Genomic DNA, 23,847 nt, shown 5'->3' on the forward strand with positions numbered 1-23,847 from the left:
AGAAACATCAATAATGAGAGAGAATCATTGATCAGCTGCCTCTTGCACACCCCACACTGGGGATCGAGCCCGCAACCCCGGGCATATGCCCTTGACCGGAATCAAACTCAGGACCTTTTTTTTTTTTTAATCCTCACCCAAGGATATTTTTTTCCCATTGATTTTTAGAGAGAGTGGAAAGCAGAGGGACTGACAGAGAGAAACACCAATGTGAGAGAGACACATTGATTGGTTGCCTCCGGCGTGCTCTAGACCAGGGTCAGGAGCCTGCAACCAAGATACGTGCCCTTGACTGGAAACGAACCTGGGACCTTTTAGTCTGCAGGCCGACGCTCTACCCACCGAGCCAAACCGACTAGGGCAAGAATTTTTTTTTTTAAATATATTTTATTGGTTTTTTACAGAGAGGAAGGGAGAGAGATAGAGAGTTAGAAACATCAATGAGAGAGAACATCAATCAGCTGCCTCCTGCACACCTCCTACTGGGGATGTGCCCATAACCAAGGTATATGCCCTTGACCAGAATCCAACCTGGGACCCTTCAGTCTGCAGGCCGACACTCTATCCACTGAGCCAAACCGGTTAGGGCAAGAATTTTATTTTTAACAAGCTTCCTATTAATTCTGATTTAGTTCATTCTCAGAACTGTACTTGAGAAGCACTGGTGTTCAGTAAAATAAAGTGAATATAATAAAACCTTGGAGGATGAGATATCCTAAATTTATTTATTGATTTAAACAAACATAGCCAAGCATCTAATAAGTACTGGGTACTATAGTATTTTCTAGACCTACAAAGATGAATAATACATGATCCTGTCCTTATGCTCAGAGTCTAATAGAAGAGAAATTGGCAAATAAATAAAGCAATGTGGTTAGAAATGATAGATGTGTACAGGGTGTTATGGCAGCAAGTAGGAGTATCTAAACCGCCCTGGTTGGTTTTGGGTCTTGGAGGGAAGGGAGACAGATGAAGAAAGTTTCAGTTATGTGGCTGAGTTTTGGGTGTGTTTTTTTTTTCTCTCTCTCTCTTTATTGATTAAGCTATTACATATGTGTCCTTATCCCTCCATTGCCCTCACCTCCCTGGTGTCTGTGTCCATTGGTTAGGCTTATATGCATGCATACAAGTCCTTTGGTTGATCTCTCCCTCTTACCCCCACCCTACCCTACCTTCCCTCTCAGGTTTGACAGTCTGATTGATGCTTCTCTGTCTCTGGATCTGTTTTTGTTCATCAGTTTATATTGTTCATTATATTCCATAAATGAGTGAGATCATGTGATATTTATCTTTCTTTGACTGGCTTATTTCACTTAGCATAATGCTTTCCAGTTCCATCCATACTGTTGCAAGTGGTAAGAATTCTTTCTTTTTTACAGCAGCGTAGTATTCCATTATGTAGATGTACCACAGTTTTTTAATCAACTCATCTGCTGATGGGCACTTAGGCTGTTTCCAAACCTTAGCTATGGTAAATTGTGCTGCAGTGAACATAGGGGTGCATATATCCTGTCTGATTGGTGTTTCTAATTTCTTGGGATATATTCCTAGAAGTGGGATCACTGGGTTAAATGTGAGTTCCATTTTTAGTTTTTTGAGGAAACTCCATACTGTTCTCCACAGTGGCTGCACCAGTCTGCATTCCCACCAGCAGTGCACAAGGGTTCCTTTTTTTCCTCATCCTCGCCAGCACTTGTCATTTGTTGATTTGTTGATTATAGCCATTCTGACAGGTGTGAGATTGTACCGCATTGTCATTTTGATTTGCATCTCTCAGATGATTAGTGACTTTGAGCATGTTTTCATATGTCTCTTGGCCTTTCTTATGTCCTCTTTCGAAAAGTATCTATTGAGGTCCGTTGCCCATTTTTTATTGGGTTATCTTTCTTTTGTTAAGTTGTATGAGTTCCCTGTAAATGTTGGAGATTAAATCCTTACTGGTGATAACATTGGAAAATATGTTCTCCCATGCAGTGGGCTTTCTTGTTGTTTTGTTGATGTTTTCTTTTGCTGTGCAGAAGCTTTTTATTTTGATGTAGTCCCATTTATTCATTTCCTCTATAGTTCCCATTGCCCTAGGAGCTGTATCGGTGAAGATATTGCTTCGGCATATATCTGATATTTTGCTGCCTGTGGATTCCTCTAAGATTTTTATGGTTTCCCGTCTTATGTTTAAGTCCTTTATCCATTTTGAGTTTATTTTTGTGTATGGTGTAAGGTGGTGGTCTAGTTTCATTTTTTTGCATGTATCTGTCCAATTTTCCCAACACGATTTATTGAAGAGACTCCATTGTATGCTCTTGCCTCCTTTGTCAAATATTAATTGAGCATAGTGATTTGGGTCGATGTCTGGGTTCTCTATTCTATTCCATTAGTCTATATGTCTGTTCTTGTGCCAGTACCAGGCAGTTTTGAGAACAGTGGCTTTGTAATACAGCTTGGTATCTGGTATTGAGATCCTTCCTACTTTGTTCTTCTTTCTCAGGATTGCTGTGGCTATTCGGGGTCTTTTTTTATTCCAGATGAATTTTTGGAGAGTTCATTCTAGGTCTGTGAAATATACTGTTGGTATTTTAATGGGAAGTGCATTGAATCTATAGATTGCTTTGGGTAGTATGGACATTTTAATGATGTTGATTCTACCAATCCATGAACATGGTATGTTCTTCCATGTGTTTTACGTCTTCCTCTATCTCTTTTTTCAGTGTCCTGTAGTTTTCCGAGTAAAGGTCTTTTACCTCCTTAGTTAAGTTTATTCCTAGGTATCTTACTTTTTTTAGTGTGATGGTAAGTGGGATTTTTTAAATCTCTCTTTCTGTAAGTTCACTATTGGTGTATAAAAATGCCATAGATTTCTTGGTGTTAATTTTGTATCCTGCTACATTGCCGAATTTATTAAGTCTAATAATTTTTTGATGGGGTCTTTAGGGTTTCCTATGTACAGTATCATATCATCTGCAAATAATGACAGTTTTACATCTTCTTTTCCAATTTGGATACATTTTATTTCTTCTTTTTGTCTAATTGCTGTGGCTAGCACTTCCAGTACTATGTCAAACAGGAGTGGTGAAAGTGGGCATCCCTGTCTCATTCCTGTTCTTAGGGGAAATGGTTTTAGTTTTTGCCCATTGAGTATGATGTTTGCTGTGGGTTTATCATATATAGCTTTTATTATGTTGAGGTATGATCCTTCTATTCTCATTTTGCTGAGGGTTTTTATCAAGAAAGCGTGTTGGATTTTATTAAATGCTTTTTCTGCATCAATTGATATGACTATGTGACTTTTATCTCTCAATTTATTTATGTGATGTATCACGTTTATTGATTTGCGGATATTGTACCATCCTTGCATTCCTGGGATAAATCCTACTTGGTCATGGTGTATGATCTTTCTGATGTAATGTTGGATATGATTTGCTAGAATTTTGTTGAGGATTTGGCATCTAAGTTTATTGGCCTGCAATTCTCTTTCATTGTATTGTCTTTATCTGGTTTTGGTATTAGAGTAATTTTGGCTTCATAAAATGAGCTTGGAAGTGTGCCTTCCTCTTGAATTTTTTGGAATAGTCTGAGGAGGATAGGTTTTAGTTCTTCCTTGAATGTTTGGTAAAACACCCCTGTGAAGCCATCTGGCCCTGGGCTTTTGTTTGCTGGAAGCTTTTTGATGACTGCTTCAATTTCCTCCATAGTTATCAGCCTATTGAGATTTTTAGATTCTTCCTGATTGAGTTTTGGAAGGTTGTATTTTTCTAGGAATATGTCCATTTCCTCTAGGTTGTCTAGTTTGTTGGAATAGAGTTGTTCATAGTATTTTTAACAATCCTTTGTATTTCTGTGGGGTCTGTTGCTATTTTGCCTTTCATTTCTGATTTTATTTGAGTCTTCTCTCTTTGCTTCTTGGTGAGCCTGGCTAGAGGTTCATCAATCTTGTTTATCCTTTCAAAGAACCAACTCTTAGTTTCATTGATCTTTTGTATTGTTTTTTTCTGTGTTTTTTTGTTTTGTTTGTTTGTTTTGTTGTTGTTTTTTTTTTTGTCTGTATGTCATTTATTTCTGCTCTGATCTTTATTATCTCCTTCCTTCTTCTCACTCTGGCCTTTTCTTGTTGCTCTCTTTCTAATTCTTTAAGTTGTAGAATTAGATGATTTATTACCATTTTTTCTTGTTTTTTTGAGGTAGGTCTATAGAGCTATAAACTTCTCTCTCAGGACTGCATTCACTGTGTCCCGTAGATTTTGGATTGTTGTGTTTCCATTGTCATTCATTTCCAGGATGTTTTTAATTTCTTCTTTGATCTCTTTGGAAACCCAGTCATTGTTTAATAGCATGCTATTCAGCTTCCAAGTGTTTGAATTTTTTTTTTTTTTTATTGTAGTTTGTTTCTAATATTATGCCATTGTGGTCTGAGAAGATGCTTGATATGATTTCAATCTTCTTGAATTTGGAGAGACTTTGCCTGTGACCCAATATGTGATCTATCTTTGAAAATGTCCCATGTGCACCTGAGAAGAACATATATTCCGTGGCTTTGAGGTGAAATGTTCTGAAGATGTCAATTAATTCCATCTGATCTAGTGAGTCATTTAGGATTGCTGTTTTTTTGCTGATTTTTTTGTCTAGAGGATTTTTCCAGTGATGTCAATGGGATATTAAAGTCCCCTACTGTGATTGTATTGTTGTTGATCTCTCCCTTGATATCTTCCAGGAGCTTTTTTTATGTATTTGGGTGCTCCTGCATTGGCTGCATATATGTTTATCAGGGTTATATCATCTTGTTGTATCGATCCCTTTAGTACTATGAAGTAGCCTTCCTTATCTCTTGTTATGGCCTTCATTTTGAGGTCTATTTTGTCAGATATAAGTATTGCTACCCCAGCTTTTTTTTCATTTCCATTTGCCTGAAAGATATTTTTCCATTCCTTCACTTTCAGTCTGTGTGAGTCCCTTGTTCTGAGGTGGGTCTCTTGTAGACAGCATATATATGGGTCATGTTTTTTTATCCATTCTAGCTGAGCTTTTTGATAATAGATAACTGATTCCTTATAACATCTTATGTGTTTCAATGGTTTTGCTTATAAATCTTGCTTAAATGTGTTTCCATGGTTTCTTAAACAGAACTCATATAATCTCACCTTTATTATCAGTTATTTATGCCATATAGCAAAGTAGTGATACCTTTTAATACAGTTTACAGAATTAGTTCCTATTATCCAAAATGATCCCTGTGTTTTCCAATGGTCTTAGGCTCTACAGAAAATATCTGTGATTTCCAATGGTCTTAGGCTCTACAGCAGTGGGTGAGAGCGGCTGCTGCTGACCTATGATCGCCCCTGAGGGCTTCGCCACCTCCCCCTGCTCCTGAGGGGCAATCATGGCAGCAGCCGCCACTCGCACCCACTGATGGCACCAGCCCCACTCACACCTGCTGCTGGCGCCACACCTGTCAGCTGGTGCAAGCGGGGCCCGACGCCGTCAGCATGTGGGAGCAGCAGCAGTTGGAGTGGGGCTGCCGGCAGACAGGGGACCAGGGGCCGCAGCAGGAGGGGCTGGGCAGGGGCGCAGAGGATGGGCCAAGACCCACTGCTGTGCCCACCGCAGCCTCGCAGCCAACAGTTCCTTTCAAGGTGCACGAATTCATGCCCTGGGGCCCTAGTTATTTATAATAGCCAAGATTTGGAAGCAGCACAAGTGTCCATCAGTAGATGAGTGGATAAAAAAGCTGTGGTGCATTTACACAATTAAATACTACTCAGCCATAAAAAAGAAGGAAATTTTATCTTTTGCAACAGCATGGATGGGTCGGAGAGTATTATAATAAGTGAAATAAACCAGTCAGAGGAAGACAAATACCATATGATTTCAATGTGGAATCTAATGAACAAAATAAACAAACAAGCAAAATAGAAATAGACTTATAGATACAGAAAACAGACTGATAGCTGTAAGAGGGGAGGGCCTTTGGGAGGCTGGGTGAAAAAGATGAAGGGGATTAAGCAAAAAACAACAATTTAGACACAGATAACAGTATGGTGATTACAAGAGAAAAAGGAGATGGAGGGACATAAAAGGGTAAAGGAGGATAAATGGTGATGGAAAAATACTTGACTTTGGGTAGTGAACACACAAAACAATACAAATTAATTAATTTAAAGGAACAGAGAAGCAACATGATAGCTTAAGGAAGTATATGCGATCAAGAGAAGGTAATTTATTTTCTAAGATGGGAAAAATATGGCATATTTGTGTGCTGGTGGGAATTATCCAACTGAGAGGGAAAATTTGATGATGAGAGGAGCTACATCTTTGATAAGAAGGAGGGGGATCTCATGCACAAGAGGCGGGTATTTGTCGTTAGGGAAACAGACAGCCTAGCTCTGGGCTGGAGGGAAAATATACAGGCACAAATGCACAGAGATGGTTAAATACGGGAAGAACAGGTTGTAGAAGTTCTCTTTTGATTGTTTCTGTCACAGGAAGCAAGATTATTAGCTCTGTTTGAGAACAAGGAATATATATTGGAAATTTGAAAAAGTGTAGAAAGTATGAAATAATTACCTAGGAGAGAAAAATAGGAAATGAACTATGCAATTGACTGAAGGAAGCTTCAAAGTTAAAATGAATCCAGTCAGGTTGAATGTGTATTTTTCTGAGCTTCACATTAAGCTAGCTGGGTTGTAGACATGGAAATCAAGAAAAAGGTGGATATAATTAGTGTTGGAATTTTGTCAGGTGAATATACAGTAATGTGAAATAGGGGCAAAGGAGTGACTAAAATGACAAATCATGGATTTTATGCTTACTGGTATGTAGTGTTCAATACTTTAAACTGGAATGAGAGTGCTTACCAGTTTCCGAAGTGGCTATAAGTATTTTGATGGATTGATTTTTTAGGTTCATGACTACAAAGAAGGAACCCCAGTAGAGAAGACCTACTATATAGAATTATGGGATGTTGGAGGTTCTGTGGGCAGTGCCAGCAGTGTGAAAAGCACAAGAGCAGTATTCTACAACTCTATAAATGGTAAAGCATGTTTTATTTCTACCATGTATTAACGGACCAAGAGTACAGATCATCTGATATGGAGTGCTGTGGGATGCTGGACTCATCTTAATTTACGAAAGGTTTAATTACTCACAACTCTTCATTTAAATATGCATAATGCATTTCAGTTTATGTTTCTAGATTCTAACCATGTAATTCAGAACATTAAATATTTACTCTGTCTAGTGTTTCTATTTATATTATTGTCATAAACTAAATATTGAGAAATAAAATTGTATTTGGGGAACTTGACATAAAACATGGAACTTTCAAAACACTGTCCCTTGGGAGTGCTATTTCTCTAGTCATTTGGGTAAATACAATAGAACTGTTAGGAATCCCATAGTCTAAGCCAGATGTCACAGAAATAAAAATCTTTCTTTCTTTCATCTCCTCTTAGAGAGAGTCCTATGTAATTAATTATAAAGAGATGCTTAAGGGTATTTTTAGGGGTGCAAAAAATTCCTCCAGGTATAGAGATTCAAATACTTCGAACAGATTTCCAGATGGAGGCATGTGATAGATGTCATAGTTGCAATTCATAGAGGGCCTACTCTATGTCAAGAGACTAAACCACTGACACCTGTGATTTACCTATAGAGTTTCTTTATCTTCTCTTTTTTAAATGCATTTTAAAATCTTTTACTGTGAAGTATAATTTCGACTTGTCTTTAATTGATGTACCAAAAGATTTAGCATCTCACCTCTTCCCTCCTGGTGTATGCTTAGCTAATACTCATTTATACTCATTCACTATTAGGTAAGCATTGCAGTTGCTAAATACCTTCTTCATTCCTTATGTTCCTCTTTCACTATCTTATCTTTCCATGTCATAAGCTGTTGTGGATGCTATTTAAAAAAAAAAAAAGGAGAAGAAGCTTCTTGTCATTGGATATAAACTATAGAATATAGGATATTGACCATAGAATATTGTCCAAAAGTGTCCCAATCTACCTGAAGAAAAAAAAAATAAATGAAACAAAAAAGTTATAAGATAGTGACATCAATGTATGATATTGTCATGCAAGAAAGAACATGATAATGGCATATATTAAAAGAATAAATATAAGTGAAAAAAACAGTAAGATAGTCATAGATTTCTTAGGAAAAAAGAAGAGAAAGAAAAGAACTAGAATCAAGTGATAAAACTTGGTTTATATCAGCCAAATGACTTTGTCAAAGTTGATATCAATCTGATCTGGCAAAGAAAAGTTTAGATATATAACACTTTTGAACTTTTGTTTAGATCTTTTTGAGAAAAAGTTAAGAGCAAAATAAATGTAAAGATAAAAATTATAAGTAATAAATTTAAAAACCATTTAAAACCTAGAGATTTTATGGAATTGAGTCATGAACTTAATAAGTGCTAAAGAAGAAAGCCATCTAAATCCACTTATTTGACTGTCTTTTCTATACCTACTATTCATTAATGATTTGTCTCTTCCTTGAATATTACTGAAGTAATTGCATATACTTTGTTAGTTTTACAGAGAAGACTGAGACCTATTTCTGTTTCTTAAAGTTTAAAAAAAAAAGTCCCTTTAGCCCTGGCCGAGTGGCTCAGTTGATTGAATTGTCGTCCCTTACACCAAAAGGTTGTGGGTTTGATTCCTGGTCAGGTATATACCTGGATTTCGGGTTCAATCCCCAGTAAAGGGTTGGGGGGATAGAGGAGGCAGCCAATTGATGTTTCTCTCTCCCTCCCTCTCCCTTCCTTGCTCTATAAAATCAATTAAGAAAAAGTCTTAAAAAAACACACACACAAATGCATAGTCTTTATTCTTAGTAATAACATTCCTCCCTCAAGAGCCTACCTTCTTCCCACTGTGATGAACTAGGCTGGTAATCCCCAAAGAAAATCTCTAAAGTATGTCTCTACCTCTTTCTCTTTTAAGATTAGAACATACTCTGATCAGCTGTCAACCTGATTTCTTTGCTCTGGGCCCCAGAGTGACCCTCCTAGCTCATACAAACAGGAATTCTCAACCCAAATGAAAGAGGGAGAATAAGGAAAAAGAATGCTCAAATGCCTTTTAAAATTCCAGAGCCTTAAATAGAAATCTTTAAAAAATGAACTCCTTCCAGTCCATCTAATAGCTTATCTAAGCCTTTGTAATCCTTTCACTTTCCCAACCAAAAGTCTCACCCACCGCTTTATGATATTTATACCTGGGAAATAGGGAGAGGAGAAAATATCTGCCACTCCTGTGCCCTAAAGTGAGACTTTATTCTGTTTTCCTCAGTCTTTTACTGTCAAATTAACTGAGTTCAAGGCAAGTTACTCAACCTCTCTGAGCCTCAGTTTCCACATGTGTAAAATAAAGGTAATTCCTACTTCATAGAACTATTCTGAAAATCAAGTTAGACGACACTGGTAAAGTATAATATGTAGCATATAAGTGATGAATAAATGTTAGCTTTATTTTTTATATATATATTTTTAAATTGATTGCAGAGAGGAAGGGAGAGAGAGAGAGAGAAACACCAGTGATGAGAGAGAATCGTTGATAGGTTGCCTCCTGCATGCCCCCTATTGGGGGTCAAGCCCACAACCCGGGCATGTGCCCTGACTGGGAATTGAACCGTGACACTCAACCACTCAGCCATGCCAGCCAGGCAGCTCTGTTTTTTAATAGTACAAATGTCTATAAATTCTAGAGAAGCCAAATAATTCTAACTCTTCTGCCCTTCTTTTTTAAATTGTCATGAAAATGGAGGAATCATCAGTTTTACATCCTCTCTTCACAGTAGAATCTGGGTAATACAAAAGGTTTGGGGTTTGAAAACCTAGTCCAGTGATGGCGAACCTATGACACGCGTGTCAGCACTGACACGCGTAGCCATTTCTGATGACACGCGGCCGCATGCCTAGGATGAAACATTTGCTGCTCCTGAGGATGAAACATTTGCGACTAGAGTCTTGGAGTTAATTTTTTCCTCAAAGTGACACACTACCCGAGTTATGCTCAGTTTTTTGGCGAAGTTTGACACACCAAGCTCAAAAGGTTGCCCATCACTGACGTAGTCTTTTGACCTCAAGATATCTTAAATTCCACGAGGCATTAAAGCTTTTTCTTTTTTATCTATAGCTTATTGGAATAATTACCTGCTTTGCTTTTCTGTCTAGGATCTTAACTGATTCTGTTTAATTGTATTTCTGAGCCTCATTACATTTAATTATTTTCCTCAATCTCTCAAAAGTCCATCTGTTTTCTATTATTCATGTCTCTTGACTATTCTTATCCCCTTCTAATGACATATTTATTTTGTTCTTTTAACTATATCTCTCAAAAAACTAAAAATTGGACTCTTGAGTTGATTAGGCAGGCCCAGGTAATCTACAGGAAAACATTTTCCAGGTAAAGAATAACAAGTGTATCAAATTAAATCAATACTGTTTTAATATATTTTATATAATATTTTTAGTGAAAATAAGTAATATGTGTATGTATGATGTCTATGACAATACTATGCAGAGTGCAAAAACAATTAGCTTTTTGAATGCATATAATTTCTTAAATACTTGAAGTATTTTTTATTCTCTTTATTGATAAGGTGGTTCTGCAATTAGGACCAGGCAGAGTAGGCACATGAAGTGTTGAATGAAGAAAAAAAAAAGAAAACACATTCTAAAAGTTTAATGACATTTTATAGAATTTTTAAAAGTTAGACTGACAAAGAAAATTTGGTAATTTGTAAGAACTTGTAGAAGAAATTTTAAAATAATTGTGTCTGAGTTTATTATACATACTACTAGAAAGCTAGGTTCACTAAGCAGCTCAATGCTTGTTATTTACTGAGCCTCACTTTGCCAATTCGGAAAGGAAGAAGAATTGTTCCTGTACTGACATTATTTTCTCTGATATTTTAGGTATTATTTTAGTACATGACTTAACAAATAAGAAGTCATCCCAAAACTTGTATCGTTGGTCATCAGAAGCTCTCAACAAGGATTTGGTGCCAACTGGAGTCTTGGTAACAAATGGGTAAGCCCAAATTACTTCATAATTGGTTTGAAATGTTATAGCAAGCACAAGAATGCACCCTCCAAAATAACACTTTGTAAGATGTTTGATTTGCAGATATTTCTCCCAGTTTGTACATTGCCTTTTCATTCTCCTAACGGTGACTTTCACAAAGCAATAGTTTTGCATTTTTAAAAAGTCTAACTTCTCAGTTTTTTCTTTTATATATTACTAGAGGCCTGGTGCACAACATTCATGCACTCGGGGGTGGGGTGTACCTCAGCCTGGCCTGCGCCTGCTCATGGTTCAGGACCCCTTGGGGTTTCTGACTGACAGCTTAGGCCCATGGAGAGCGGGCCTTAGCCGGCATTAGACATCCTTAGCACTGCTGCAGAGGCGGAAGAGGCTCCTGCCATCGCCATTGAGCTCGCTAGCTGTGAGCCAGGCTTCTGACTGAGCTGCGCTCCCCCTGTGGGAGTGCACTGGCCACCAGGGGGCAGCTCCTATGTTGAGCGTCTGCCCCCTGGTGGTCAGTGCACATCATAGTGACCAGTCGTTCTGCTGTCGGTCGATTTGCATATTAGCCTTTTATTATATAGGATACTTTGAGTAGGTATCATGTGTAAGAACCTTGGCCTAATTCCAGAACATGCAGATTTTCTCCTCTGTTTCTTCTAGAAGTTTTATAGTTTTAGGTTTACTTTTATATCTGTGCTCCTTTTTTAGTTACTTATAATGTGGAAGGTTTTAGTTGAGGGTGACTTTTGCATATGAATGTCTAATTGTCCTAGCACAATCTATTGACAAGATTAGTCTTTCTCCATTGAATTGCTTTTACTCTTTTGCCAAAAATGAGTTGACCATATTTATATGGGTTTATTTCTAGACTTCCTAATTCCATTCCATTGCTCTGCTTGCCTATCCCTTCACCAATACTACAGTCTTGATTATTGTAGCATTATAGTAAGTCTTAAAACTAGATAGTGTGATTCCTTCCACATTATTCCTTTTCAAAATTGTTTAGCTAGTCTAGTTTGCCTCACCATATAAAATTGAAATCAGCTTGTCTATATTGGCGAAAATTATGCCTGGATTTTTATTGGAATTGCAATAAACCTATAAATCAAATCAGAGAGAATATTTTTTGCCTCTTCTAATCCATGAGTAAAGATGTTTTACTTCAAAACATCTTCATTGATAATCCTAGTCATGATATCATTTCATCTGTGTACTTCAGTGTGTAACTTTAAAGATTAAGAACTTTTTGAACATAACTAAAATGTAATTGTCATACTTAAAATTAACAATAAACCTTTAATATAAAATATTATTTTAATTTACACAAACATCTTATAGATATTGATTTATTCAAATCTGTATCTAAGTAAGGTCCAATCATTGTATTTGCTTTCTTTTCATCTTAACTTCCCCTTCCTTTTTTAATTTTTCTCTTTTACCCTCTAGCAGTTTATTTTTTGAAAAAAAAGATGGCTTGTTTGTCTTGTAGAATTTTCTGTATTCTGGATTTTGCTGATTGCATGCTGATAATAGCTGTTAAATTTGTTTCTCTGAATCCTAAATCTTCTCTAAAATGTTAGTTAAGTATAGCGATCTGAAAGATGCAATTTTTTTGTTTTTGCCAGAATTAAATTGGATGTAAGATTTAATAAAAGAGAGAAAAAATGGAAGCTAAAAAGAGATATAAGAGAACAAATTATATGTATATTTTAACATGTATGTGTTATGATACATATATAATACATGTTAATGTATAACACATGTGCAGCATATGTTATATTACATATGTAATATATGTGTTGATTTGCAAGAGATTATGCAAGACTACAAGTGGAAGAGATATATGTGTATCAAAGATGATGTTGGATGAACTAAATACAAAAATTTGATACTTAGTGAGTATAGGAAAAGAAAATAGTCCTAACGGAGGTCACTCTCAACGCTTTATTATCTAATAAAGCAGATTTTAGTTTTTGGACAATTTCTCCTAAATCAGGCATGATATTGGCAAAAAGAATCAAAGGCCTTGAACTCAAGCTATTATTGGCTTTTATGCAATAAATAGAATGGTAATATTTTTATAAAATGGGAGTTAATAGTTCAAAACAGTTGTGTTGCAAGACTGAATAGTAACTGAGGTTCTGCAAGATTATTGTGAAAGGCAAAAAAAATTAAATAATTTTGTACACACACCCCTAATTTAGATTATTCAAAGAGAAAGGAAAATAATATCAAAGGAAGAAAAACAGCTATGCTCAACTGGGTTGTATTGATTGGATTGTGCAATATTGATTTACTGTCATCAGGTGTTTGAAACCAGATTTTGCTGACCATTGTAAATTGAGCTTATAACGTGTCAAAAAGCCAAACCTTTTATTTCTCCTATGTGAATAGAATTTAAATTAATTCAGTAACTTTGGGCTCTATGTTCCTTTTAGTTATAGAAGGAATACCACTCTATCCTTTGGGTAGAAATAGAAAAAAAGAATTGTAAAGAATTGTAATGCTGGTACAATTGTTATTGTACCAACAAAGAGAGGTAACTAGCCCAAGGTTATACAATGACCCTGAGGGATTTGTATTTCCTATCCTCATTCTCTCTGTCCTCTGTCTCCCACAGCTCTCATATCAGGACAAACAACTATTTGGTACTCAGTTCTTTCCTTTTACTATTCATTTTGTGGTTTATCTGTTTCTTCCCTTTCCATGTGTTGAAACCATCTTATGGTTGATTTATTCTGACCTTAGCATCCCTATTTCCTGTTTTCCTTGAACTATCTATTTTCATTGTAATTCATAGACAGAAATATGTATGGTAGTATAGAGTTTATTTATAACCTTGCAAATACCCAGAAGCTTGTCATTTTCCCCTCTAACACAAGGCTTGAGTGCCATGCTAGTTTCCAGGGTTTTCTTTCCACTGAGGTTTGAATCCACTCTCAGCATCTATATAGAAAAATTCCTGAGCCTTAGAAGGTAGAGCTCTGGGAGAAGTCAACTCAACCTACCTTGGTATACCTGGTAGGCACTCAGTTATTCAAGTAGTCTATAAAGACTCATGGGGACAAATTTTGAGTAGTTAGATGAAAGTTGGAACTCTGTAGATGGTGAGGATGGATTGTTAAATAAACAAGTAGATGGAAGAAATTAGGAGAAAAATAGGTTTATAGGTGATGGGTGAGTAAGAGCCAGTGAATGATCAGTAAAATAGTATAAGCTAGTTGCATTTTAATATTACACATCTACATCAAAAAGGTAAATTCTATTCACCTCTTCATTATTTATCACAGGGATTATGACCAGGAACAGTTTGCTGAAAACCAAATCCCACTGTTGGTAATAGGGACTAAACTGGATCAGATTCATGAAACCAAGCGCCATGAAGTTTTAACTAGGACTGCTTTCCTGGCTGAGGATTTCAATGCAGAAGAGATTAATTTGGTGTGTATTTTCATTAATGCATGTTTGTATTATTGTCAGTTGAAAGTGAACCTGAAGACTTCACAAGTCATATATTCTCACAAAAGAAACTTTATACTTGAAGTCAGGCTATTTTGGTTCTACTCCAAAATATGGTGCAAATTGGAATCAACATAGACTGTCAGATGGGCAGTCACTTCAGTCTCCTTGTATGCTGGTCTGTTGGAATGTTTAAACTTTGTTCTATAAATAATGTAAAAATCGTGGGTTTTTTCTTTAAAAGATTTTTTAAAATCACACTAAAATCAAAATAAGTAAATTAAGGTGACAAAGAAAGGTTACTGATACTGTACCTTAGATTATTCTTGCTTTAGAAAAGCCTCTTAGCTTCTTAAATTACAGAATTTACCTTAAAGAGCAAACAACTAGACAAGTGAAAAAATTACAAGCTATAAACTAGGACTGCCTCAGGGCATTAGTTTCTATACTCTTATGGATATATGGACGATTGAATCCCTTCCTGAGATATTTAACTCAATTAGAACTTGGTGCTAAAAAGGCTAAGAAAAGTCCTCATATAAACCAGTTGGTGTTGCCCAGACAAAGGATTTGTGCAGCATATACGGTGCGCTGGCATTCAGACGTGTTGGTCGTAGTGGTTTAATAATACCAGTTGCTACCATTTATTATTTACATAAGTTATCTCACATGCATTCTCTTCATATCATCTCTATAAAGTAGGCATTATTATTATCCCCATTTTAAAGATGAAGACTAGTAGCAGGGAGAGGTAACTAGGCCAAAGTTGCCCAGTCAAAGCAGGCACTCTGACTTTAGAGCCTGTGCTGTACAATTAACCCTATTTTCCACTTAATTTTCCTACAACTAACATTTAGAATCTTGGAAAAAACTCTTAGAAATCACCTAGATTAACAATTACCCAAACCTGACTGCATATTCATATTACCAACAAACCGTACCTCTGAAAATTTTTAAATAACTGCCCCATACCAGGAGCTTTTTATTCATAAGGTCTGGCAGGAATGCCAGGACTCTATTTTAACAAATGATTCAGGTGATTCTGATGCCCTTACTCTGAGAGTCAACATTTGTGAACACTGCCTGGTTCAACCACCTCTACCCCCATAATTGAGTCAGCTTCTGTTACATTCTACTTGGCAGTTAAGTTACCTTATTTCTCTCAACTGTCACCATGCAATATTCAATGTAAATGCCCCCGGTGGTCAGCACTGGACTATAGGTTCCAGAAGATTCCTGCTCTTTAGAATATATAATCTATATATATAAAAGCCTAAGCGGCCGTTAGGACTGCTTGACCAGAATGACCTGTGACTATGACATGCACTGACCACCAGAGGGCAGATGCTCAACACAGGAGCTGCCCCTGGTGGTCAGTGCACTCCCACAGCAGGAGTGCCGCTCAGCCAGAAGCCAGGCTCAGCTGGTGAGCGCAGCTTGGGAGCCTCTCCTGCCTCCATGGCAGTGCTACAGAGCAGCTATTGAGCGGCAACAGCACAGTGAGACCAGGATGAGTGGGAGCGGCGGGGCGCCCAGCCCCGGCTCAGGCTCCTCCCCAGCCGTCTGCCCCTTCTGCACTGCTACATCCCTGAGGGGATGTCAGACTGCCAGTTTTGGCCTGATCCCCGCAAGCCAGTCTGACATTCCCCAAGAGGTCCCGGATTAAGAGAGGGTGCAGGCCAGGCTGAGGGACCCCCACGAATCCATGCTCCGGGCCTCTAATATAATATATAATGCTAAGGTTACTTCCTTTGAAAATTATTTCCAAAGTGAAATTTACCATTACATATACTTAATTTGTTCCATTAACTACTTTCAATGTGTTTTGAGATGTATCTGTTTATAATGGCTAAATATATGATTTCCTACTTTATTTGCAAAGTCAGGGCCAATTGTTAACAAGATGTAAAGGAACTCATATGGTGATACTTTGGCACACAGAGTCTCCACAGAGTTCACATACAACATACTTTTGGCTTTCTATCCATGTATGGCTTCGAGCACACAGCAGGAACAACAAGAGGGTCTTGAGTATACAGGGAACTACAAATGAGAAAATTGGTTAAGAATTTCAAAAAGAGATAATCAAAAAGACTCAGCAAGTAAATAAAAAGCCTCAAATAAACTAGTGTAACAATATTAGTGCTAGTATCTTTAGTTACTGTATGTATACATCAAAAAAGAATCAGAGTTATCATCTTGTACTTGAAAAAGGTCAAAGTGTTTAAATTCTAGATAGGGAGAAGATTATTTTTTTCAAATCCTGTTAGGCTTATTGTGTCTAATACAATTTTTTTCTCTGTTATGTGTTTATTTCAAATGGTCATATTAAAGCATCTTCCCTAGTTATTATTCCTTTCTCAAGCTTAGACAAGCTATTTAGAGCTATTAATTTTCAGGTTTTGCCCTCAGCCATGATCAATAATGGATGGCTCTTTCAGCCTTAAAATTCTTATCCTAAAATCATAGAATTTCTCTAGCCTGGTCAAACTTAAATTGTGCAGCGTTACAATTAAGTTTTTGGGAGGTTTTGTTTATTTGCTACTTGGTTTAGATTTTGTATTTAGTACTGCAGCTCTATTTGGAATCATCTCTGAAGTCTTTTAACATTCTGATGACTATATAATTAGTATCCATTCTGTAAAACATCTAACACAGGTCCATCTAAGGTTTGACTCTTATATGCCCCAACTGCTGTATAAATGTGTTCAAACATTATTTCAAATACAATAGTTTGCATAATAATATTTCAGCTTATTTAATCTATATGTGGAATTATCTTTTATATTAGGTGCTTTGTGTCTGAAAATTCAGTCTGATAGCATTTTCTTGGAATGAAGAGAGAAGGGAACTAATATTTCAGTACCTGCTATGTGCCAGACATGCATTAACTCATTTAATTTTCACAGAAACCCTATGGGATAAGTATCGTTATTCCCATTTCATAAATGAACTACACTTTAAAGATTTAGTAACCTAACCAATGTCACACAGTCTAGAAATGTAGAGACAGATATTCAGATTCAGAGCTTGCTGGCTTCTAGTATTCTGTGATCTTGGAAACATTTGTTAGAGTCTCTCTTTTTTTGTGGTTTTGAAAATGTATTATAGATTCTGGCCAAAATTAAAAATGTGAGCCTTGAAATGTTATATATGGATAAAATAAGTGACTGTTACAAAATTTATTGGAAAGGAATCATGTGGGCTTAGAGAGTACAAATCAATAAATGCAACACCAATAATTTCAGAATTTCCCAAGGGACACAGCCTGAAAGACAAATATCATCCTTGCAAAGCAGCCTACATGATATCCTCATAGTTTGGTCTTGGAGTTAGAAATCAAAGTATTCTGTCTCTTAAGGTGGCAAGTCAGTAATGACAAGCAAAGGCAACACAACCCTGGAATTTCAATAAAAGGATAGTAAGCCTTTTAAGGTCTTTACTAGTCATTATAATGATTTAATGTTCCAGATTGTTTTGTTTCCTCTGGGCTCCATTTTTTAAAATTCTATTTAATAGTAATATATCTCTTCTTCATTATTGTTTCTCTAACTAGTGTTTAATAATAATGCTTAATGATATTTAATAATAATTCATTGTTTATTATTATAAAAATATATCTATTGTTTATTATTACCTTTATGGCCTACCAAGAGATGTATTGTGTTGTGTTCAATGAGTGAGAAATCCCTGGCAACTATTCTGTTTGTTCTTCGCTCCTCTTAACTCCTTATTTTCATGCTTCCTACTATTTGTATGAACTGCATAGAACTTAGTTGAGCACTGGTGAGTAACTAGTGCTAAAAAGTAAAGTGTTGACTTTTTAATGGCTTTATTTCTGCTTTTCAGGGTAAATGTAGGTAGGTCACCTGATTAGTATCTTGGTTGTATTAGTGAGATATTAGCAATCCTGTCTTCCTTTGTGGATTAATTGATGAACACATTGTTCAGTGTCTTCTAAATTTGCTCAAATAACAAAAAGTGTCCTTATCTTCCTTTAGCACTTTCCTCTATGCTTTGTGCATCATGATTTGAAAATAACATGAATATTTTATGAGAGTATTATGCCTAATATTTTACAATGTGCAACAGGAACATTGATAACTAACAAAGAGCTATGTTCTCTAGCTTTTAATCGTAGGTCTTATGTTTTATCTTCTAGGATTGCACAAATCCACGGTACTTAGCTGCTGGTTCTTCTAATGCTGTCAAGCTCAGTAGGTTTTTTGATAAGGTAATGGCCTCAATTAAGTTATTTTTAAACTTAATTTATATATTATAAGAGTTTAACTTTTTTTGTAGAATGCTTTGTCCTTTTATGCCTTCATCCTGAATGTCACAAGCTGAATAATACTTGTTTTGATCTCTCTTATCTCTTGGTATAATTGCTCAAGGCCTGCTGACGTATTTATACTATCACCAGTGTTCTCTAGCAAAGGATGAAAGCTACTGAATTTAAATGGGTTTTTTAAATAAAATAAAATACCTAATTCCCCTTCTTAAAACAATTTATGTTTCCCTAGTTTCTATCTCTTTTTGTACTTATTTCCCCCTAAGCCCTACAAAAGACAATGAACTGAGGAGATTCTACTTAGTTAAAGCCCTGAGTTCATTTTGCTCTCCCAGCTATTAATAGTTCTTACTAATACTTTTAAGGTAATGCCATCTTCTTGATTCCCTATTGTTTCCCTATCAGAAACTTTTGTATTAAAATTATGGACTCTTGCTAGCATCATCTTATTGTAGAATGAAAACGCAGAATGACTCAGCATGCTAGTAAATTAGAGCACTGTTTGTCTTTCCTTCACAAGTCCTTACAGCTGCATTGCACGACCGAGTTTAAGTTGCTTGCCCAATGCGGACGTTGTGTAGTCAAGTAAAATAGGATGTATTTCTGTATGCTATTGAAAAAGATTAATTTCTGTATTATATTTCCTTTTAAGTGTAATCTTGCAAGAAACATTTTTCTCATAGATCTTCTTTATGAATCATTTTTCTTTTAGCAATTTAGGGATTAATATTTGGCCTTTTATCCAATATGTCAGCAGAGATAAAGCCCCACATCCTCCCTATTTAATGAGATCTTGGGGAGATTTTTGCTTCATTGCAGAACTTCCCAACTGGTGTGTTGCAAATAGGGTACAACTGTACTGAGATATTGATCCACTCATTTCTCTGAGCAGCAGAGGCCCTTGGGCTGGGTGATTGGCAACCTCTTCCATTTACCCCGGTGTGCTGTACAAATATTAGCATTTTCTAAATGGGATGCACTGCAAGGAACCACATTTTCTGTTCACATTGTTTTCAGACTTAAAATGTAAGAACTTTCATTTGGTTTAGATCCCTGATCCCATCTGTACAAAATGCTATCCCCTAAGAGCAACATCTGTGTCTGACATGGAAAGATCCCACAATATACTGTTTAAAATTTTAAATAATTTAATAATTTTAGAATTGAGATATTAAATGTAATAAGTTATATCTTAGAGAAACAATGGGTTATAGACTAGTAGGACCCAAGTTGTCTGGCAAGGTTTTATTCTAAAAACATCAGAGGGAACTTGATGAGTTTTAAGAAGAGAGCAAGATTTAGTAAGAGGACATTGCAAGTTGAGGGTAGGGAGTTATGAGCAAAAGCAAAAAGGTAACTTCTCTCGTCATTGCCTAAATCACCACCAAAGGTATGTGGGTTAGGAGGTTGGCCAGACCTCCAGACTGAGGTTGTTGCCAGAAACCAAAGGATATGGCAGCTAAATTTCACCCAGTTTTCCATACATCGTATCTGTGAGAATTTTCCCCCCATTGATTTGAGGGAGAAGGGGAGAGAGAGAAACATCTATGTGAGAAAGAAACATCCATTGGTTGCCTCCTGTACCTGCCTTGACTAGGGATCAAACCTGCAACCCAGGAATATGCCCTGACCAGGAATCGAACCTGCAACCCTGTGGGGCACCAGACTACCCTCCAACCAACTGAGCCACACTGGCCAGGGCCCCAAGAATTTAATGTAAAGATTTATTTTCCAAGAGGGAATCTGACTCCTCCTCCAGACTCCCTTGGCTAGTAGTAATTCTTCCCCACTCTAGAATGATAGGATGTTCCTGTGCTGCCCCAAAGAAAGGAAAGAGAATCAATCAGTCCCTTCTTGCTATCTCTAAGACCAAGTATTTTGAGATGTATATTGATCATGACCAGCTTTCTTACCATGGGGACCAATGAATGCAACCTTACCCCGGGTCTCTTGTGGCTAACAGTGACTTAGCCATAGTCTCTAAGATAGAAAAATCCAGCTATTTTGCCTGTCGGGCCAGCTAGAGTAAGCTGACACAGGCCTGGAAGAAGGTGCTTAGCATTTATTCAGAAGAACTTGTATTTTCATAATTCTAAATTCCAGTGTCTTAATCTCTAGCTAATCTATATCCTTATTGATTACATTTTCTTAATCACAACAGCTTTGGCTAAAGAAAACAATACTGCCTGTGCAATCATTGTAGTTTCTCAAGTGTTAGAACAGAATTTGTTATTTTTTAAAATGTGTTTCATAATCTGAAAACGTGGTGCTCCTTAAACTCACCATTTAGGGCCTGTTTGAGGGTTTCTTTATCATAGAAGTGGTGGGTTTGTGCAGATACACCCACTGCTTTACTGTGTTTCTCCTGTTGACCAAATACAGACGGTTCTGAAACTGCTGAATTACAGGTGCAGATTAAGTCCACAAAAAGAAGCTAATTGACACTGTTGATGTTGTGTCACCTGTCTCCATGGAGGCTCTATAGAATTTATCACTGTGTTTACTAGAGGGATGTGGTGGTTCATTGCATTACACAGACTCCTCTTTAAGGAATAGCTGTACTATTAGTAGGCAAGTGCTTTGCATTTTTCTTATGACTTCTGTTTGGTACCTTTTAGGACTGCCTGCTGGGAAGCTTAGAGCCAAATTTCCTCTTATATACTAAAAATTGCATGGGATCATATGTCATTCTCTGATTATTTAGTCATTTTTTTAAATTTATTTTTTTAATCTATTAGTACTTTTGGAATGAGACAGGCTCTTGGGAAATAATCCTACAATCCTGATCCCATTAGCACCAGATTCAACTTACTGTACCAGATGTCTATAGCTATTGAAAAGACTCTTAATTTGGATATATGCCTTTTAGTCCTCTGAATGGCCATTACAGTTAGCCACTTTTTCCAGATCTGTGTACTAAACTCTTAAAATCTTTGTTTCTCACAGGTCATAGAAAAGAGATACTTTTTAAGAGACAGTAATCAGGTCAGTATCTATCTTTTCTTTATAAAATGGATTCTTAAATTTGTAGAGAAAAAAAAAAGTAGGGGAAGTCCCTTTATAAGCACAAGCAACTGATTTTTTCCTGTTAAACCCAAAAGAAAATAAGATCAAGGGAAAGTAAGAGTCCAAGAGACAATGAATAAATAAATAAATAATAATAAATAAATAAATAAATAAAATCCAGGAATAAGGTTACATTATAAAATAATAAAATAAAATTGTTTGCTTGAGACACCAAAGATATATATCCGAAGTCTATTACAAGCAAATCATTCATGTAAAGTCCAATAGGGGAATATTCTGAGATTCACCTTCAGCCTCTCTGATTTAGATGACACTGTCACCAGTTTGTTGGCAAATGTTTTCCATTTTGGGAAAATGTATTTTTATTATTTAGTCTGCTGTGGTTTTCTGAGTAAAACCACAGACTGGTGGTTCTCTCAGGAACAATAGACTGACATTTTAAAGAAAAAAAATTTAAAGGCTATTAGCAATTTGAACTCTGCCTACTTGAAACTTATTGTGATTATCTTTCTTGCCTACAGATTCCAGGCTTTCCTGATCGAAAGAGGTTTTGGGGAGGAACATTAAAGGGCCTTCATTATGACTGAATTGTATGCATCCTTTGGAAGAGTGAGAAAGCAGTGGCAATTTTTCACAGCATTCTTCTTGCTGTGTCAATTATTAATGTCTCAGCCTTTTAATGAAATCATCTTAAAATGCCACCCTTCACCCTCACCCTTTAATGGAAAACTAAAAGGAACTGACAGTGCGGGAGGTCTGAACTTTGTCCCCATTCTCTCTGTTTCTCACCTTTCTGTCCCTGTTTATAGATTATGTAAAAGCCTTATGGAAATACGAGATGTTGTCAAAATGATGCAGCAAATGAGCAGTGACAGAGTGCTGCAGAGAAAATTTACTCCTGCCTAGAACTGGAGCGTTTTTTTTGGGTCTGTAATTTTCCCACACGTCTTGCTGAAGGCTTAATTAAGTACTTTAAAAATGTATCTCTATTGTTTTACCTTCTGGAGGGGAAAGGTTATGTTAACCAGCCCTGAGTTGTCTACCCCAAACAATCTTTGTCATTTTCAAAGAAGCAAAATCGTGTTATTTAATTATCTCCACCCTCATCACACACAAGGATGCCTAATAATAGCAACCCTTGTTCCCTCTCCTCTCCTTTGCAAATGGTTCAGTGGCTGGAAGAGGAGGACTAATGGCTGGAGTTAAATATAAATAGATTAATAATACATAGAGAAGAGCGGTACCAGAAAAGAAGAATTCTGCAAGAAATTGACAGCTCACTAAATCCTTCACTGTTTAGGTTAAAGCTGTCCGCACAATCACTGTTGTCTGTTTGGAAATGGTTAGGGTGAAATCTAAGACCTGCACAAAGGCAGTAAGAAAGATTTGTAGCCTCTTCAGGTTTCCTTGTTTTTTAAAGGAAAAGTTAACTCCTGAAATGTCTCTTAACTATAGTCTATAAACTAAAAATATTATTCTTTGTGTCAATAATGTATTTATGGAGAGAAGTAAAAATAAGTTCCATAGCAACACATTTACATGAATTATAGATTAGAATTCTTGGATTTCATAAGCCAGAATTTTGGGATGGTGGTGTGTGTATATGCATAATTGTTTGTTACTTTTTTTACCCATCTTTTTTGCTTCTTTAATTCTCTCTGCCCTGGTTGTTGTTAAGTATATAATCCTGGTTTCCAAAAACTGTAATTTGCTGTCTTATTCAAAAACACCTTTTTACCCACATCCTGTCTCTGACTCTGCTGTGGGTCTCTGCACTCCTGATTTTGCTCTATATTAAAATATAATAATAATATTAAATACATAGTTTTAGCTTCTCATTTTAAAACTGGGGTGGGGGGGACAGTAAATTCACTTTCTACTCCATTTTAATTACATTTCAGAAGTACTTTGGAAACCAAGGTATGCTGAAAGAGAATGCTAAAATAAGAATATTAGAGAGTGCTTTTAGAAAGACAGTCTTTGGAATTTGCAAAAGGATGGTTAAAGCACTTTTCATCAGCTAGAATATTCTCCAGTCTTTCTTT

The 23,847-nt window shown here is 36.4% G+C and overlaps 1 protein-coding gene across 1 annotated transcript in view; it reads left to right on the plus strand.

The window, feature by feature from the left end:
- Positions 1–23,620, plus strand: part of RABL3 (RAB, member of RAS oncogene family like 3) — a 36,280-nt gene extending 12,660 nt beyond the window's left edge. The window contains exons 3-8 of the mRNA XM_008146649.3: positions 6,892–7,021; positions 10,914–11,028; positions 14,316–14,466; positions 18,647–18,718; positions 21,722–21,760; positions 22,324–23,620. Of these exons, the coding sequence (XP_008144871.1) occupies positions 6,892–7,021; positions 10,914–11,028; positions 14,316–14,466; positions 18,647–18,718; positions 21,722–21,760; positions 22,324–22,389 (573 nt within the window). The 3' untranslated portion in view covers positions 22,390–23,620. The remainder of the gene's footprint in view (positions 1–6,891; positions 7,022–10,913; positions 11,029–14,315; positions 14,467–18,646; positions 18,719–21,721; positions 21,761–22,323) is intronic.
- The last annotated feature ends 227 nt before the right edge of the window (positions 23,621–23,847 follow it).

This window comes from Eptesicus fuscus, chromosome 3 (genome assembly GCF_027574615.1).
Source record: "Eptesicus fuscus isolate TK198812 chromosome 3, DD_ASM_mEF_20220401, whole genome shotgun sequence".
In the NCBI taxonomy this organism is placed as follows: domain Eukaryota; kingdom Metazoa; phylum Chordata; class Mammalia; order Chiroptera; family Vespertilionidae; genus Eptesicus; species Eptesicus fuscus.